Source organism: Anastrepha ludens, chromosome 5 (genome assembly GCF_028408465.1).
Source record: "Anastrepha ludens isolate Willacy chromosome 5, idAnaLude1.1, whole genome shotgun sequence".
NCBI lineage: Eukaryota > Metazoa > Arthropoda > Insecta > Diptera > Tephritidae > Anastrepha > Anastrepha ludens.
Window position 1 is genome coordinate 34,343,126 of NC_071501.1, and position 15,446 is coordinate 34,358,571.

General features: G+C 39.0%; 1 protein-coding gene across 4 annotated transcripts in view; it reads right to left on the reverse strand.

The window, feature by feature from the left end:
* LOC128863760 (beta-1,4-glucuronyltransferase 1) overlaps positions 1–15,446 on the reverse strand; it is a 28,009-nt gene that overhangs the window by 4,729 nt on the left and 7,834 nt on the right. For all 4 annotated transcript variants that reach the window (XM_054103076.1, XM_054103078.1, XM_054103077.1 and 1 more), the window contains exon 2: positions 2,147–2,667. In XM_054103076.1, the coding sequence (XP_053959051.1) occupies positions 2,147–2,667 (521 nt within the window). The remainder of the gene's footprint in view (positions 1–2,146; positions 2,668–15,446) is intronic.

The window sequence follows — 15,446 nt, forward strand, 5'->3', positions numbered from 1 at the left end:
GGACGACTTAGTTGCGCTGGCACATACTATCGGACAGGAGTTCAACATTTCCAAAGCCATGCCATATAATGCCAGCTGACGCCATATAATGATTGGCCGGTGTTCGGTCAACTTTACTCAGCTTGGACGAGCTCGCAAATCGGCAGGCATACGAAACTTCAAATACTCAGCTCTTGTGTAAAGTCGTGAAACGTGGCTGATCTCAACCAACCTCACACAAAGGCTCCAAGCCTTTATAAACAAGTACCTGCACGCCTTTCGCAAAATATTCTGGCAAAAGATAATCAGCTCATCCGGCGGCAGATAAAATGAAGAAAATAGCGAGGGATAGGCTACGCCCTCAGAAGGTCACCAGACCATTTAACTCAAATAGCGTTAGACTATAGTAGAATCCCCGAGGAAGTACAACGTAAGGTCGGCCCAAAACCACCTGGAGAAGATCGACCTTGTGTGCGTTAGCCGCAGTTAACATCACGTGGGAACACATTGTGTCAGCTGGCGAAACCTTGTTGAGGCCCTATGCTCTCAAGTGGAGTGATTAAGAAATAACAAATGTCCAAGGAACTCAGAAGGGAAACCAAAAAGTCGGAAATAAGTTGCATGTAACATTGATGACAACGGTGGCTCCATCTGGAGTTTAACCAACGACGCCTTTGGCGTGCAAGCCAAACCATCAGGCCATTGTTTGAATGCAGTTTTTGGAGTATTTGATCAGTCACTTGTGGAAAGTTGGCTTATTCACAAAGTGGCTGAGCTAGAAGGGAGCTTGATCTCCAAAGACGAAATAGTTCTGTTCAATTCCCAGTTTATTTTAAACTCCACCAGATGTGCAACGCGAGCAGGGGTGCAATCAGTTCTATGTGCTAGCTAGATTTTATGTACTTATACATGTGTGCAGGTTAAGACCCTTCTTCAAAATCAAGCAAAGAACAGAGTTATTAAAAACGACTTCGAAATAACAAATTTGAGTCCTCGGTTGGTATTGCAGCAGTTTACTACGCCCTGTTAAGCGCAGTGAAACCATCTGTCAATCTCAACTAACGTTTGGCCCAGAAGACGTGCCGTTTCGCTGGATGCATGGGTTTAAAGGGGGCACGGAAATAAGTGGTTAGTTTCGTGTGGGATACTTTCATGTTGAGTATATCAAAGTACATTCTGGATACGAATGAGTTTAACTTACTCCGGAACACAATTGTGTCAAAATAACGCAAGTCTCAAGAGATGGTGTCGGTTAGACTGCGATAACGATATTCGGGGATTGGGAGTTCATTAAGGTGATGAGGGACTGTCGATGAATATCGTTTTTATAGCCTATCTGTATACTGGGAGGTCCAGTGGTTGCCGTGTATGCTTCTGGATCTCGTTGGTCATGTAAAGTAGATGACTTCTGATGACTTAGCCTCCAGTACTTCGCATGCTACTCATCAATTCTGAACAATTTGATGTTTCAATGTTATTTTTATATACCGCCGAACTTAAATAACCAAAGCTTTCTGCAATTGGGTCAAGCTTCGTCATCTCAAAAAAGAACATTTGTGATCATTCTAAACATTCAACTAGTGAGTCATTTGTTTAACAGTCCTATGTGTCCATTTGTCACCCTATAATTTTTTCTTACTAATGAATTAATAAATAAATAATTGGCGCGTACACTTCTGTTAAGTGTTTTGCCGAGCTCCTCCTCCTATTTAAGGCGTGCGTCTTGATGTTGTTCCACAAATGGAGGGGCCTACAGTTTTAAATCGACTCCGAATGGCAGATGGTTTTCATGAGGGAACTTGTTCTATCATTTTTCTGTTTCGTACTCGTAAATTCGAACATACGCACTCCCGAATGGTAGTCACGTGCCACCCAATCGACTACGGCGGCTGCCTGGTCTTATTACCGCAGGTTAAAAAGGATGCGCAGACAATGTTTTTTTATGTTTATGGAAAAAGTGCTTAACAAACTGATTCTACACCATGCAGGGACAATATTTAAAAAGCTAAAAAAATCCATTTTTGAATATAAATTATTTTTTATTCTTGTCTATCTCAAAACTTAAGTAGCAACTCTCGTATAAAGCAAGTAAATTAGTACACTCAGTAAGATTAAATTGTATAAGTACTTATATTTTCTGTAATATGAAAAGTCTGCACACACTTACCGCTCTACCAAGAGAGGCAAACTATCAAAGAAGGTAAAATCGCCATTTGTGGTCAATGTAATGGTGTCGGCACAACCCATCGTCTTGCTGCTCTGGCCGCGTATGTAATTACGCACCAACCAATATTTCCCGTATTGTATCTTCTCCAACTGCAAAGGCCGATCTGTACACTTTAACAATTTCTTCAAGCGTTCCCCCAATGTAGGTGCTTCGGTCAACACTTTAAGTTCACGACTGTCTTTCGGTTCGTCTAATTTACGGTGTTGCAATTCTTTTTCGAAAAGCTCATCGCCGAAAAAGACTTCAACATCAGAACTATTCAACGTCTGCACACTGCCCATGGCTTTTGATTTGATGTCCTCCTGTATGGCAATACTGGCGTTAAAGGCAATTTTCATGCAGATGAAGAAGCCAGTCAGGATGAGCAGAGATAAAATAAGCACGGGAAAGTCACGCTTCAGCATTTTGATACAAAGAGCGCCACTATATGGGCTCTGTTTTAATGTGGAGGTCATGGAGAACTGGAAAAAAAATTAAATAATTTTTATAACTTTAGTAAAGCGGAAAGGTTTGGAAAGATTTACGGAAGTGCTAGAGTAGGGCTGGGAAGAAATTTGTTTCTGAAGATCACTTAAATAGAAAAATTGCTCTTAATTTGATAACTCACTTCTTTTTAATATTTATTTCTTTTAATACCTCGCAGGCGTTTCTACACCTCAATAAATGAAGTAAAAACAACCAATTAGAAAAATATTAAAGAACATTTTTTAAATAATTTTTCATCTCAACCCATCGGATAAGCAACATTTTTAGTTTTCTCATTTGGAGCATAGATGAACAATTTACCTAGAGTACCTCATCTAACTATAAATAAATAGTGTAGAAATATTGTAGGACAACTTAATAACACTAAATGGCAAAATAGATTTTTTTCGTGGTATTGGACAAAACCCTTTTTTTAAAAGATTAAGTCATAAGTTATTAATTTTAAATAAATCGACGGCCCATATCTCGATTTGGTGGTCTAACTTCGAAAATCCGGAAAATAACTTTTTTACCTACCTATAACTCAATCTTTTAAAAAACAAGCTTTGATCCAATACGCAACCAAGTGCTATACAGTGTAATTGATCTATATCCTTATCTACAAATATATTGTATATATGTGTTTTTTTATTCAAAATAAAAAACATAAAAAACAATAAAACATAAAAGCTTTGAGTATGTTCGGATACTTCCCGAAAGTATTCATTAGTGTGCTCATTCTTCTGCAATTAGTTTTTTTAAGGAGGATGGTTCCATGTGTAGAAGTCCACGCAAGTGGGGAAAGTTACTGATCGCCATTCACTTGGGAGTGGCCAGGACGATTCTTCTGCATATGGTTCAAGCAGCTCACAACGGCCGGGATTAGCCCACGTATCCTCTGGGTAGCTTCCGAACACCCGTTCGGGAGTGAGCTAAAGTGAGAAGGCGAAACATTCCAGGATAGCTGGTTGTGCGTTGGGTTTGGGACCCGCCACTTAAAAATCCCCCCCAATGAAAACTTTAAAAAAGCCTCGGATGAGACCTCCCTATACTGATGACGACCCCTGCAAACGAACTAAGGACTATGATTTGAGGGCATGCACCTGGAATGTCCGGTCCCTTAATGGGGAGGGTGCCTCTGCCCGGCTGGTTGATGTCCTCGTGAGAGTAAAGGCTGACATCACTGCCATCCAAGAGATGCGATGGACGGGGCAAGGAAAGAAAACCATAGGACCTTGCGACGTCTACTACAGCTGCCATGTAAAGGAGCGCAAATTCGGTGTCGGATTTGTTGTGGGAGAGAGACTTCGTCGCCAAGTACTGTCGTTCACTCCGGTGGACGAGCGTCTCGCAACAATCCGCATCAAAGCCCGTTTTTTTAACATATCGCTAATTTGCGCCCACGCCCCGACGGAAGAGAAGGACGATGCGACCAAAGATTCTTTCTATGAGCGCCTGGAACGTTCCTATGAGCGCTGCCCCCGCCACGACATAAAAATCGTGCTTGGCGACTTCAACGCCAGGGTGGGCAAGGAGGGAATTTTTGGTCCCACAGTCGGAAAATTCAGCCTACACAACGAAATATCCGGTAACGGACAGAGGCTGATCGACTTCGCCGGGGCCCGAAACATGGTAGTCTGCAGCACCAGATTCCAGCATAAAAAGATACACCAAGCTACCTGGCTGTCCCCTGATCGAAAAACGCGAAACCAGATCGATCATGTTGTGATAGATGGAAGACACGCTTCTAGTGTATTAGATGTACGTACGATCCGAGGACCCAACATTGACTCGGATCACTACCTTGTTGCAGCCAAACTGCGCACGCGCCTCTGTGCAGCAAAAAACGTGCATCTACCTACGCAAAGAATGTTCGACCTCGAAAAGCTGCAATCACAACAGACAGCCAGAAGATTCGCCACTCGACTCTCACTCCTGCTCTCAGAGAGTACTGCCCAACAAACCGGCATCCACGAACAATGGAGCAACATTTCTCGTTCTCTACGTACCGCCGCCGAAGAAGAAATCGGATTCCGGCGAGCCCGAAAAAACAATTGGTACGACGAGGAATGTCATGCTGCCGCAGAAAGAAAGGATGCCGCCTATAGAGCCACGCTGCGATCGGGCGCAACGCGAGCCATGTGGGATCGCTACAGAGAGCTGAAAAAGGAAGAGAGACGTATTATCCGACAGAAGAAACGAGAGGCCGAAATACGTGAGTGCGAAGAGCTTGAGATGCTGGCCAACAGGAACAACGCCCGAAAATTCTACCAGAAAGTTCGGCGGCTTACAGAAGGTTTTAAGACCGGGGCGTTTTCCTGTAAGAACAAAGACGGCGAACTGGTGACCGACGTACAGAGCAATCTTAAATTATGGAGGGAACACTTCTCGAACCTATTAAACAGTGACAGCTGCGCATGTCACCGAGAAAGTGAAGATCCCGATACCCCAATCGTTGACGACGGAATTGTCGTTCCGCTACCCGATCATGACGAGGTGAGAATAGCGATAACGCGGCTAAAGAACAACAAAGCCGCGGGCGCCGACGGACTGCCGGCTGAGCTATTCAAACATGGCGGCGAGGAGCTGGTAAGGTGCATGCATCAGCTCCTATGCAAAATATGGTCGGATGAAAGCATGCCTGCCGATTGGAATTTAAGTGTGCTCTGCCCAATCCATAAGAAGGGCGATCCTGCAATTTGTGCCAATTACCGCGGGATTAGTCTTCTAAATATCGCCTATAAGGTTCTAGCGAGCGTATTGTGTGAAAGGCTGAAGCCCACCGTCAACCAACTGATTGGACCTTATCAGTGTGGCTTCAGACCTGGAAAGTCTACCATCGACCAAATATTCTCAATACGCCAAATCTTGGAAAAGACCCATGAAAGGAGAATCGACACACACCATCTTTTCGTCGACTTCAAAGCTGCATTCGACAGTACGGAAAGGAGTTACCTGTATGCCGCGATGTCTGAATTTGGTATCCCCGCAAAACTAATACGGCTATGTAAGATGACGTTGCTCAACACCAACAGCGCCGTCAGAATTGGAAAGGACCTCTCCGAGCCGTTTGATACCAAACGAGGTTTCAGACAGGGTGACTCCCTGTCGTGTGACTTCTTTAACCTGATGTTGGAGAGCATCGTGCGAGCCGCAGAACTTAATCGCTCAGGCACAATTTTTTATAAGAGCGTACAATTGCTGGCGTATGCCGATGATATTGACATCATCGGCCTTAACAACCGCGCTGTTAGTTCTGCCTTCTCCAAACTGGATAAAGAGGCAAAGCGAATGGGTCTGGTGGTGAACGAGGACAAAACGAAGTACCTCCTGTCTTCAAACAAACAGTCGGCGCACTCGCGTATCGGCACCCACGTCACTGTTGACAGTTATAATTTTGAGGTTGTAAAAGACTTCGTATACTTAGGAACCAGCATTAACACCGATAACAATGTCAGCCTTGAAATCCAACGTAGAATCTCTCTTGCCAACAAGTGCTACTTTGGACTAAGTAGGCAATTGAGTAGTAAAGTCCTCTCTCGACGAACAAAACTAACACTCTACAAGACTCTCATCATACCCGTCCTAACGTATGGCGCAGAAGCTTGGACGATGACAACATCCGATGAAGCGACGCTTGGAGTGTTCGAGAGAAAGATTCTGCGTAAGATTTTTGGACCTTTGCACGTTGGCAACAGCGAATATCGCAGACGATGGAACGATGAGCTGTATGAGCTTTACGACGACATAGACATAGCGCAGCGAATAAAGATCCAGCGGCTACGTTGGCTGGGTCATGTCGTCCGAATGGATACAAACGCTCCGGCTTTGAAAGTATTCGATGCGGTACCAGCTGGTGGTAGCAGAGGAAGAGGGCGGCCTCCTCTGCGTTGGAAAGATCAGGTGGAGAAGAACTTGGCTTCACTTGGTGTGCCCAACTGGCGCCGGTTAGCACGAGAAAGAAACGACTGGCGCGCTTTGTTAAACTCGGCCAAAATCGCGTAAGCGGTTATAGCGCCAATTAAGAAGAAGAAGAGTTTTTTTAACAGGTGGCACAGCTATTCAAAAATATACTAAACATAAAGACTTTATATAGGACTTTCATTTCACATCCATGTATTATTTCATAAACTCATTTATTAATTTAGTTAACTCTTTCAAATAGGTGGCGACCACCTCCGAAATTTTTTGAAAATAAACGTTTTTAATTTGCTTTAATTTAATACGCATACTGAATTATTTTCATTATTTACTACTTATTCTTTAAATTTAATTTTGAAATAGGTGGCAACCTTATTCAAAAATATATTTTAAAGTAAAATTTGTCAAGCCTCTTTCTTTCATACTATTTTACTTCAAATATTTGAGTATTTTTTCTTTAACTTAATTTTAGAAATAGGTGGCAACTATCTCCAAAATATTTTCTTATATAAACTGTTTTAAATTTCTTTCATTTGACACGCATACTGAAGTCTTTACTAGTTATTTTATTACATTTACAATAATTTTTAAAGAGGTGGTAACCTCATTAAAAAATATATTTTGAATTAATATTTGTCAGGCCTCTTTCCGTTCATACTGTTATATTTCACATAACTCATATATTGCATTATTTTTTCTTTAACTTAATTTTACAAATAGGTGGCAACCATCTCCGAAATATTTTCTAAAAAAAACTGTTTAAAATTTCTTTAGTTTGACACGCATACTGGATTATTTTCATTATTTACTAATTATTTTATAAAATGTAATTGTTAAACAGGTGGCAACCTTATTCAAGAATATTTTTGAAACTAATATTTTGAAGGCCCCTTTCTTTTAATACTGTTATATTTATCATGTTTTATTATTTTTACTTTAACTTAATTTTACAAATAGGTGGTAACTATCTCCAAAAAATATTATAAAATAATTTTTTTAACTTTCTTTAATTTAACACGCATACTGAACTATTTTCATTATTTACTAGTTATTATATTAAATTTAATTTTTAAGCAGGTGGCAACTTTATTCAAAAATATTTTTGAAATTAATGTTTTTTCTTTTGGCACTGTTGTATTTGATATATTTTATTATTTTTTCTTCAACTTCATTTTACAAATAGGTGGCAACCCTCTTCAAAAATATTTATAAAATTAAGATCTCTTAAACTTTTTTACATTTAATACCTGTGCTGTAATATTTGAATATTGAACTTATTTATTTGTTTAAATTTTACTTGTTAGTAGGTGGCAATTCTGTGTGAAGGAGACAGTAGTCTGTCATCAAAGCAACTAGAATTAGGCCTTTTTCCTTGACCGATTAGTAGCGACTTTGAGCGCCTAAGGTCCCATTTTGGCCAAATTCTTTATATAGCGTACATATCAGACTATCAACCCATCTCGTGTTGGCTGAAGTGATAATATTTGTTTGTGCCACGCAGTTTGTAGGTTAAGATGTTTTCCTACAATTTTCATATCAACAGGAAAGCGAGGGGTAGTGTCCTCTCTCGCTGATTTATCTGTAATACAATTCCCTGGTATGACATTATGCTTTGGCACTCATATCAAATAGATGCGGAAATATTCCGCCATTTCGTTAAGAGACGACCGGCATTTGCGATAGAATAATGACAGCCCCATGACAAGGCTCAATCGCCGCTTGGCTTTCGGAGTAAATATAGATTTATCTAAAGGTAGTTATCGGACATCTACCTCATCAATGGCGAGAGTTTCGCCCTAAAATACGTTACAGTGATTAGGAAGACGAGTCGAAACGCTTACTCTCAGCTTCTTACAGTAGAACCCAAAGCCAATTGTATCTTCAAGATTTGAGCCATCAGTAAAGAAAGTTATGAGAAGTCATTTGTGATACAAAGCTCAACCAGTGGTTAAACAAGCCTTTTAAAACTCGGTGCTTCTTTAACAGAATGTAATATTTTTTCTTTACTGCTTGGCATTCCAATTGAACAAAATAAGTGTTTTAAATAAAATATTCGCCTCGAATCTCTAATGGAGTTTTATACTGTTTTTAGAGGCGATGCCATACTTGTACTCCTACTCGTTAATCCAAGTGCCGCCACCAATCATTCAAGTTAACAATTCAGTATAATGAGAGTGTTTCTCTAGCGATAGCAATGGATTAACAGACATTACTTTTTGTGTTTTTTTTTTTTTCAAAACGCAATATTTCAGACAGACTATTTACTCATCTAAATTCGACAAAGCCTGTTCACAGAATTCACGGAACAATTACTTGTTTGCAAAGCAATCATTTACACAAAATCTGCCAGATAAGCATTAAGATTCATACAAACAAAGGGCAGATATAAAAATTTGACTTCAGCAGAAGCTATAAAAAATAACACTTGCTGCTTTATCTTAGGAGCATTTCAAGATATGGCAGGAATAGAAATATGGTATGTAGAAATACACATACATACATATGGACAAGTAAGCACATGCCCGTGGACTACAAAAGTTCGCATTTTACCAAATCTATAATTTGGGCTGCGCAATCATTGATTTCGATCGCACCTACATATCTCGAAAACTCAACAGTCTGGGCAATAAAATGTTGATTTTAACATTTGTTTACACTTAAATTACAAGCTTTATTGGTTTTATTGCCAGCATGGTTTTATTTCCAGCAACGTAATATATTTTTCAAAGCAAATATATTTTTTAAATGGTTACAGCTGGTTACTTTCATATAAATATGATTGAAACATAAAACGATAAGAAGTTTATTGTTACGATGGGGCAATTAACTATTAAGCACAAATAGCTTGGCATTATTAAGTTTGCAAATTAGCATGGCAACCCAACAACTAAATATGTACCGTAAGGTGCACCTTGACTATGCATATTCCAGGGCATATATTAGCTATCCTTACTGATAGCCAGACAGCAATCAGCGCTCTCAACTCTTTCCAGGTTACTTAAAAATTGGTGCTGGAATGACTTAATAAGCTGGAAATCTTAGACCAGAACAGCCAGACACCTATCCTAAGGGATCCAGGGTACATAGGAATTACTGGGAACGAAATGACAGATAAATTAGCCCTGAAAGGGGCGGCTGCCCCATTTATAGATCCAGAATCATTTGAAGAACTAAGAAAGGGCAACTTTTCCTCTCTTACATATTCAGGAAGTAGAAGAAAGACAATGAAGGCCATACTGGAACACTATGGAACTATTTTTTAAAAAAGTTTTGAACATGAATTCAGATAAATTAAACAGAGAGGACTTAAGTAATAATCTCCGCAAGTATCTAGGATGACTTTCTCGGTAGCCGTGTATAGCCGTGCATTTAGCTTACCAAGTGCAAATAAATGCAAATAAGCGGATAAGAAAAATTATTTATTCGTAGATTCAGTAGAAAATTTCGTGATCCAAGTAAACCTGAGAAAAAGCGGGTTCAAACTAATTTTATAATATCGGGCATTCTGAGCATTTCGTCGTGCCAGGCGGATGACTAAGGTATTTTATTTATTTACCAAGAAGCTAGATTTCGAGATATTTGTATTTAAGTGCTTGGATAAGAGCGCTCGTGTCTGCAAAAGCTCCCAGGCAGAGTGTAACTTTGTTCAGAAATCTGTATGCCTACAGAGATGTAGATGAAATGGTTAACCAGCAATTGCTACATAAATTTTGTGGTCATTTATGTATGGTATTTAACAGCAGAATGCACTTCAAACTGAGGCTGGCATGAGGATCTTCTGGGTGACAAAATCAAAGTATTAGCAGATATACAACATGAGTGTGCTCTCTCGTCACTGCTGTTGGGCGCGTAATGGATCTCAACTATGCAGACGAAATCTGTTTACTGTCCCACAAGCAGTAAAAGAAGCAACTGAGAAAGGCGGTCTGACGTTCAATAATACAAAAAACCAAAGTCATGCGTATGAACACAAAAAATACGCAAAAATGCTCGATTGATGGCATTGATTTGGAAGAAAGGCAATTTTTCTGCTCCTTGAAATCGGTAACTCGTGATTCGAGCGATAATATGAAAAGCTGGATAAAGAAGGCAACGCCGGTATCTCGCTCCCTGCAAGCAATTTGGAACGCATCACACATATCATGACGCACAAAACTTCGAATTTTTAATTCTAATGGAAATTCCTATTTACTCCTGTGAAACGTGGAATGCGATGACAGTTGACACAAACTCACTACAAGTCTCTGTAAGCAGATGCCTACAAAAAATCCTCAAAATAATATGGCCAAATACTGTATTGAATGCTGACTTAAGGGCTAGAACACAGCAGAAAGCAATGCTATTAGAGATCCGAAAGAGAAAATAGGACTGAATCGGTCATGTTATGCGCTGAGAAAATTGCGACGTAGCAAAGGCATTTTTAAGTCCTTTAAAAAATTTAATTAATGGAAAAATGAAAAATTGAGTATGCGTAGCATCTCTAATAGCATCTATAGTTACACGTGAACTTGAATCTTTTATACACATAAAAGATGATCAGATTGGTGGTACCTTTTCCAATATGGTTTTTTGACAGATCACGCATGACGTTTCATCATGGAAAGACTTACGTCTCAACAACGTTTACAAATCATATAATTATAGGTATTACAACAATCGCCGCTATTTTCATCGCGCGAGTTATGGTTGTTTACCGAGGCTAGTTATGTTGGCTACCGACTGTGCCAGTTATGGTTTCTTATTTAGGAAACCTTGAGTTGCGGCTATTCCTTTTGGAGTTCCTCTCCTTTATTGATTAATAACAATTTTCTTTTGACTTGATGTTTTTCAAAATTTTTATTTATTTTAAATTAATAAAGGAGTGACAGCGACTACTGCTAGTCGCCCTCGCTGTTCGGCCACAACTGCCTTTACTTAAATTTTTAGGTCTTAATTATAGCCTCAGAACATACATATTTAGATTGTAAATATGTGTGTTCGTGATGCTACTCAGCACCATCCAAATAATCTACTTTTTGTTTAGACTTGCAGCATAGTTGCAATTGTTTTACGGTGTTCTCTTATTTCACTCAAGTATGTTTTGCATACTTGAGTGTTGACACCAGTATGTTTGTTCATCTGCATATATGTATGACTTCACGTCATTCGTATATGCAATGAACGGATTACACTTAAGCATATACATAATTACATATGTATATTTATATTTCTAACTCTAAAGTGCTGAGTGGCATTCCTAAGGTTCATTTTACAATCATAAATTTCTATTGGAATATGATTGTTTTCTTTTTCATAACTTTATACTCATTTTACAATCATAAATTTCTATTAAAATATGGTTGTTTTCTTTTTCATAATTTTATGTGTGGGAGCGGAGCCATTCCACATAACTCGCGCTCAGACCAACTTATGGTGTTCAGCGATGAGGCTCATTTTTGGCTTAATAGCTACGTCAAGCCATTCAATAACAGTGCTTACATCCATTGAAAACAATTGTTTGGTGAGGCTTATGGGCGGAGGAGGAATCATGGCCCCATATTTCTCCAAAGACGAGGCTGGCGCCAATGTAATAGTGGATGGTTTCACGTGGATAGTGGAACGCTATCACAACATGATAAACTAACTTTTGATGCCAAAAATTGAACCCCTGATGTCCACAACATTTGGTTCCAACAAAACGGCGCTACTTGCTATACAGCCCGCCAAACAATAGATTTGCTGCGCCTTCGTTTCGGTGAGTAATTTATCTCTCGCCTCGGACCAGTGGATTGGCCACCAAGATCGTGTGATATCACACCTTTGGACATGGATTTGTAGGGGTATGTAAAGTCTAAAAGTTTTGTGGATAAACCAACTACGCTTGAGGCATTGAAAGCCAAAATTACTAAAGTTATTCATGAGATACCGAACGAAACTCTCCAGCGAGTCATTCGAAATTGGTGTTTGCGGATGGCCGAATTATAGCGCGGTTGCAGCCAACATTTTAAAGGGATTTTCTTTAAAAAATAACTATCATGAATAGTTCTACGCAAAAACGAAATTTAATTAAAATAAATTTGTATTTTCCTTATTTTATTTCAATATAAAATCCGATACCTCTAAATTAATCATCCTTTAGTTTAACATTTTTATTAAAAAAAGCGTTGCTCTCCTATTTGATTGAAACTCCAAGCATTTAATTAAAAATCCATAATTTCCATAACTGACCAGGGGCAGCAATAAAAGGGAAAGGCACCATATTCTACATATTAGTTCGCTCATCATTTGTACTGTTAAATATTTGCGTCAATGTGGTGGCGCTTGAGCAACAACAGCAATTCCATGTATTTCGTTTTTGTAAAAGCAATTCTTATTATCTAAACATCAATGTCAATATAAAAATCAATATCTAATATCAATAAGATTGTAAACAAACAACCAAAGTAGTAACAAAGAAGCAGGCCACTTTGACAATCAAAACACACAGTCACAAAATCAACTGGCCTACTGACATCGCATTGAATGAATTGCCGTTGGCTGAGATAATACCGAAGGATTCACATTACGCCATCCTCGTCTCGGCTCTCAGTGAAATCGATCGCATCGGCTGTTGAATTCACGCAATTAAATATTTTTGTTTACAAGCCACTTCTTTCTTTATATTCCCTTTTCTATTGTTTTTTTATATTTTTTTTTTGCCACGTTAATTTTATTTAGCATAACACTTGATTTTTGTCTAAATATCTAAATCTTCGTTATTTTCATTCACCCTCTTGATTCTCGGTATACCTAAACCTCATCTACAATTTCGTCACTTCCAACCTCTGCTGCTTTTTTGACTTCAATCTACGCAACCTTGTATTCCATCATTCCATATCCGAATCGGCTAGATAATTTTTTCCATAACTGTCACAGCCTTTCTGCATTATTTCTTCAATTATCATTTCATTTTCAATCATACCATAAAATTATCAATTATCATAGCATAACTCTTTCATAGATTGCAGCAAATAATCAGCTGAGCATCAACAACAGAGTGTCAACCAAGTAAAAGCTTTGCATTATTGCGGTTTTTATTTCGCAGCTTGAGCGCACCCTTAAGTATGCCGAGGCTGCCAAGCAAACGTTTTCACTATATACGATATGAAGTGTTACCTATTCAAAACACCATAACTTTTTTGTGTGAAATTAGTTTTTATTGATTTCAAAGACAAGATTGTTCAAAAATGATTACAATTTTAACATATTATATATTCACTTTAGCTCGATATGGCCACCTTTTGCCGTGACTGTAGCCTTCAAACGGTCAAAAAATGAGTTGCATGCTGCACGAATGTGATCTTCAGGTATTTTGGCCCATTCTCGTATAATCGCTCCTTTCAGCGCATCCATACTGGCATACTATATGTATTTTTTAATCCTCACCTTGTTCTCCAAAATGGACCAGATGGAATAGTCCGTCGGATTTGCGTCTGGCGAGTTCGAAAGCCATTGTTTGGACGAAATGAAGTGTGGAACATGATTTTTTAACCATTCTTGGTTCACACGAGCTTCATGAGACGGTACCGAGTCCTGTTGGAACGTCCATGGTCTACGACCGAAATGTTTGCGTGTCCACGGCTCTAAAGCAGCTTCTAAAACATTTTCCCGATAATAAGTCGCATTCACTTTGACTCCAGGCTCGATAAAAACGATTGGAGAGCGTCCATCAGCGGTGACTGCGATGGGAAATTGCTTCGAGTGGTTATACGTAGGCTCAAATTCTCGTATGAACGTTCGGTCAAGTAAACACGATCGTTTTGAGTGTTTATGAACTGCTCAATTGGGAAAGTTTTTTCATCAGAAAACACAATGTTAGAAAATTCGCCACGTTCGTGCAAGCGCAACAACTCCTTTGCTCTTTCGCACCGAACTTTTTTTTGCTGGGGTGAAAGATCGTGTGCTTTTTGGAACTTGTAAGCCTTGACCTTGAATTCTATCTTGCGATATTTTCAGTTCTTTGGCCATTTTTCTTCCACTTCGATGTGGATTTCGTTCAAGTCGAGCCTTCACTTTCCGAACCATTTCTGGCGTTGTTGCGGTTTTTTTTGGTCCACCTCCATAGCGTTTTTCAATGCTACCAGTATCATTGTAACGTTTTATGGTGCGATACACAAGCATTTTATTCACTTTGCGGTGAGTGAGCTCACGAACAATGGCTGGTTGTGATTTTCCAGCGAAATATAACGCAATCACTCTATTACGTTTCAAAAAATCAACAAAACTGAGGCGCAAATGCTTTTGATGGCTTATAAACAATATATTGAACTGTCATTAGAACAATTTTGACGTTGATGTCATGAGCTGTTTTACAGATACAAGCAGTGTGAAGTTGATAACACTTCATATCGTTCACCCTGTACAGTGACAAATTTAATATAATTAAGAGACTTCATTTGACAAAATGTATATTTTTAACAAAAACTACAAAACTAAAAACGCTGCTATATTTCGGATCACAGCTTATTTGATATAATTTAATTTATTCTTAACCATCCGTTGGGCGCCCGATGCTGGCCAGGCTGACTTTTTCGACTTTGGACATGAATTTAACATATTTCTATTATAGCTAACGACTTGAGCTTCCAGGAAGCTTTCTAAAATTAAATTTTTTATTTATTTATGGATGTAACCTTTTAAAAAGGATCATCGAACAGGATAAAAACAAGGCCAGACACGGCCCAATTGGGGGTTACAGAATTTTAAAAATCTATTTTGTGGTGAAAACTGTAGTATTTTGTGTGATAGTCTTTTGCCTTCTAAAGAGCTTGGAGACGGTTTGACATTAAATTTAGCACATTTCCTCTAGTAACTTTCTCTTCAACTTCCCCATAGC